The 2458-nt window shown below is 44.0% G+C and overlaps 1 protein-coding gene across 1 annotated transcript; it reads left to right on the top strand.

Annotated features, from left to right (window-relative positions):
* Positions 1-664: 664 nt before the first annotated feature.
* On the top strand, positions 665-1442 carry LOC309560498 (uncharacterized protein; the record flags this gene model as incomplete). Its single annotated transcript, XM_082264130.1, has 1 exon — positions 665-1442. Exon 1 carries the CDS (start codon positions 669-671, stop codon positions 1440-1442), a length of 774 nt encoding a protein of 257 aa, XP_082120256.1. The 5' UTR covers positions 665-668.
* Positions 1443-2458: the final 1016 nt, after the last annotated feature.

Below are 2458 nucleotides of genomic sequence, written 5' to 3'. Positions count from 1 at the left end.
ACATCTAAAGGGATGCAGGCCCAGAAGCTTACCTCATAAGTGCTCTGCAGCTGCACCGCTGACTGATAATTATGAAACCACTCCAATTAGACAGTCTATGCCGACACCACAGAATCCCAGGAGATGGCCTCCTCCCACCCCCCCCCCCCAGCACACAGCAGGTGGTCGACGGTCTCATCTGTGCATGTTTCCCTATGATCTGTTTAGAGGAGCAGGGGGTGTCCTTTCCCTTCACTCAGGTCTCAGCTTACACTCGGCTCTCCTCTATGTTCTCTGTAGTGTGTGACATCAGATCCTAGTCCCCTGCCTTCTAGAGCTCAGAGATGCTGTGTAGTGTGTACACTGTATTTGTTTTCAGCCAAACCAGAGTCATAACTGGGAGACATTATAACCCCGCTGTGTCGAAAGCCAAAAGTAAAAAGTTCAATTTGAATTTCTAAGAATCATTCCTAACAATATTCTCAATTTTGTTTTTGCAGATAATAAACAAAAAATATTCAGTGGAAGTACCTGAGGTAAAATGCTTGTGACTGTAAACCATAAGGCAAAGACAGTGTTGATGTTCCACATTTCATTAATTTGGTGCCACCATATACTGGTTCTATCTTAGAAGTGTTTTACACTATATACCAGGTGAACTAAAAGTTTGGGAGATCAATAAAAATAACATGGAGTCAGACAGCAGTATAAGTTCTGATCCTGAGAATTCAGAAAAAAATGTGAAGAGACAGAAAAAAAAGTCTCGGAGAAAGTCAGGCAGAAGCCCTGACTTCAAACCCTCAAAGAGTTGCAGCAGTGAAGGACGCTTGAGTGAAGCCAAGGAGCCGACCAAGGTTGTTGAAGGCCAGAAGGAGAAGCGAAAGTTTACATGTCCACTGTGCAAGAAGACCTTCAAACAAGGTGGCCATTACAAAAGACATGAAGCCCTCCACTCCGGAAAGAGACTCTACAAATGTACCGAGTGCGAGAAAAGCTTCCGAGACAAGGTGGAACTGGACCGCCATAAGAGGACTCATACAGGAGAAAGGCCTTTTAAATGTTCCGAGTGTGGGAAACAGTTTATTAATAAGGCCCACCTTACTGTCCATGAGAGATCCCACACAGGGGTGAAGCCCTTCAACTGTACTGAGTGCGGGAAACAATTTGTCAACAAGACCCAACTTACTATCCATCAGAGAACCCACATTGGGTTGAAGCCGCATAAGTGCCCTGAGTGTCCGAAAAGTTTTTGCAGGAAGAATCATCTCAATAGGCACTTAAGAATCCACACTGGTGATAAACCCTTCAAGTGTGAGAAGTGCAAGAAGAGGTTCAGCAGGAAGTGTACTCTGGATGTCCACTACAGAGCTCACAGCCAAAACAAAATTCCAATTGGAGAATCGGATGAGTCTGGGGAATCGGATGAGTCTTCTGGTACAACAGATGACTCGGATAATTGGTGAAGTGGGAAGGCTGTTCCAAGGGTCATGTGATGCTTGGAATGGTATCGCTCCTTTTATCATTTTAGATTGAGTGGAAGTGTCAGATCGGTGGGGCTTAAAACTGCAGAATAAGTCAACAGCCAAAGTCCAAATAAGAGTTCAATACTAGAAGATAAACCAACCTTCAGGACGGACATTTTGATAAAGAGAGTTGGTGTGCCCCTGAAACGTTGCTATATCTCCTGATATGGGGCTTTACCAAAATCTTCCTATTTGGACTTTAGTGCTGGCTTTCATGTTTTGTTCTGTACCATTTTATAGCCATGTAACTTTAATTTTTGGCTCAGATGTATCTTGATTTTCTTTTGCTATGTCCCTGCAGGGAGGAGACCCCCCTCTGTAGATTCCCATGACCATTGATACCAAGGCAAAAAGTGATGGATAATCCAAACCTTTACAGTGAACTGATATAGAGGGGAAATCTTCCACCATGAAAACAAAAAGTAATGGATAAACCAAAACTTACAGTTGTCACAAAAATGGGAATAGAGGGAAAATCTTCCATCGAGTACACCTGTTTTGGTGACCACTACCTAATGGTGGATTTAAAATTTACTTAAAGCGGAGTTCCACCCATTTTTAATAACTTGGATTACATAGATGTATGTAATCCCCTTTAAAACTACTTTTACCAATGGAATCTTTTTTTTTTTGTGCTAGTAAATACCTTCTCTTCTTCTTTATCCATCCTCTCCTCACTTCCGGGTCCGGCCGCCGATCGGCGATTACGTCATTCGGCGATTCGTAGGGGGTGCTGGGATGGCATGAAATCTCGCATTCTTAGACAAGAGCTGAGCTGTTTGTATTGAGGCCATGCTCTGCCCCGCCTCCTCTCAGTGAGCTGTACTGTATGTATTGTATTGAGGCCGTGCTCTGCCCTGCCTCCTCTCAGTGAGCTCAGTGAGGATATAATGCTTTCAGTCCTCGCTCACTGAGAGGAGGCGGGGCATAGCACGGCCTCAATACAATACATACTG

Source organism: Pelophylax lessonae, assembly GCF_965119305.1.
Source record: "Pelophylax lessonae genome assembly, chromosome: 7".
NCBI lineage: Eukaryota > Metazoa > Chordata > Amphibia > Anura > Ranidae > Pelophylax > Pelophylax lessonae.
The sequence above is the reverse complement of the archived record's forward strand: the minus strand, read 5'-3'. Positions and strand labels throughout refer to the sequence as shown.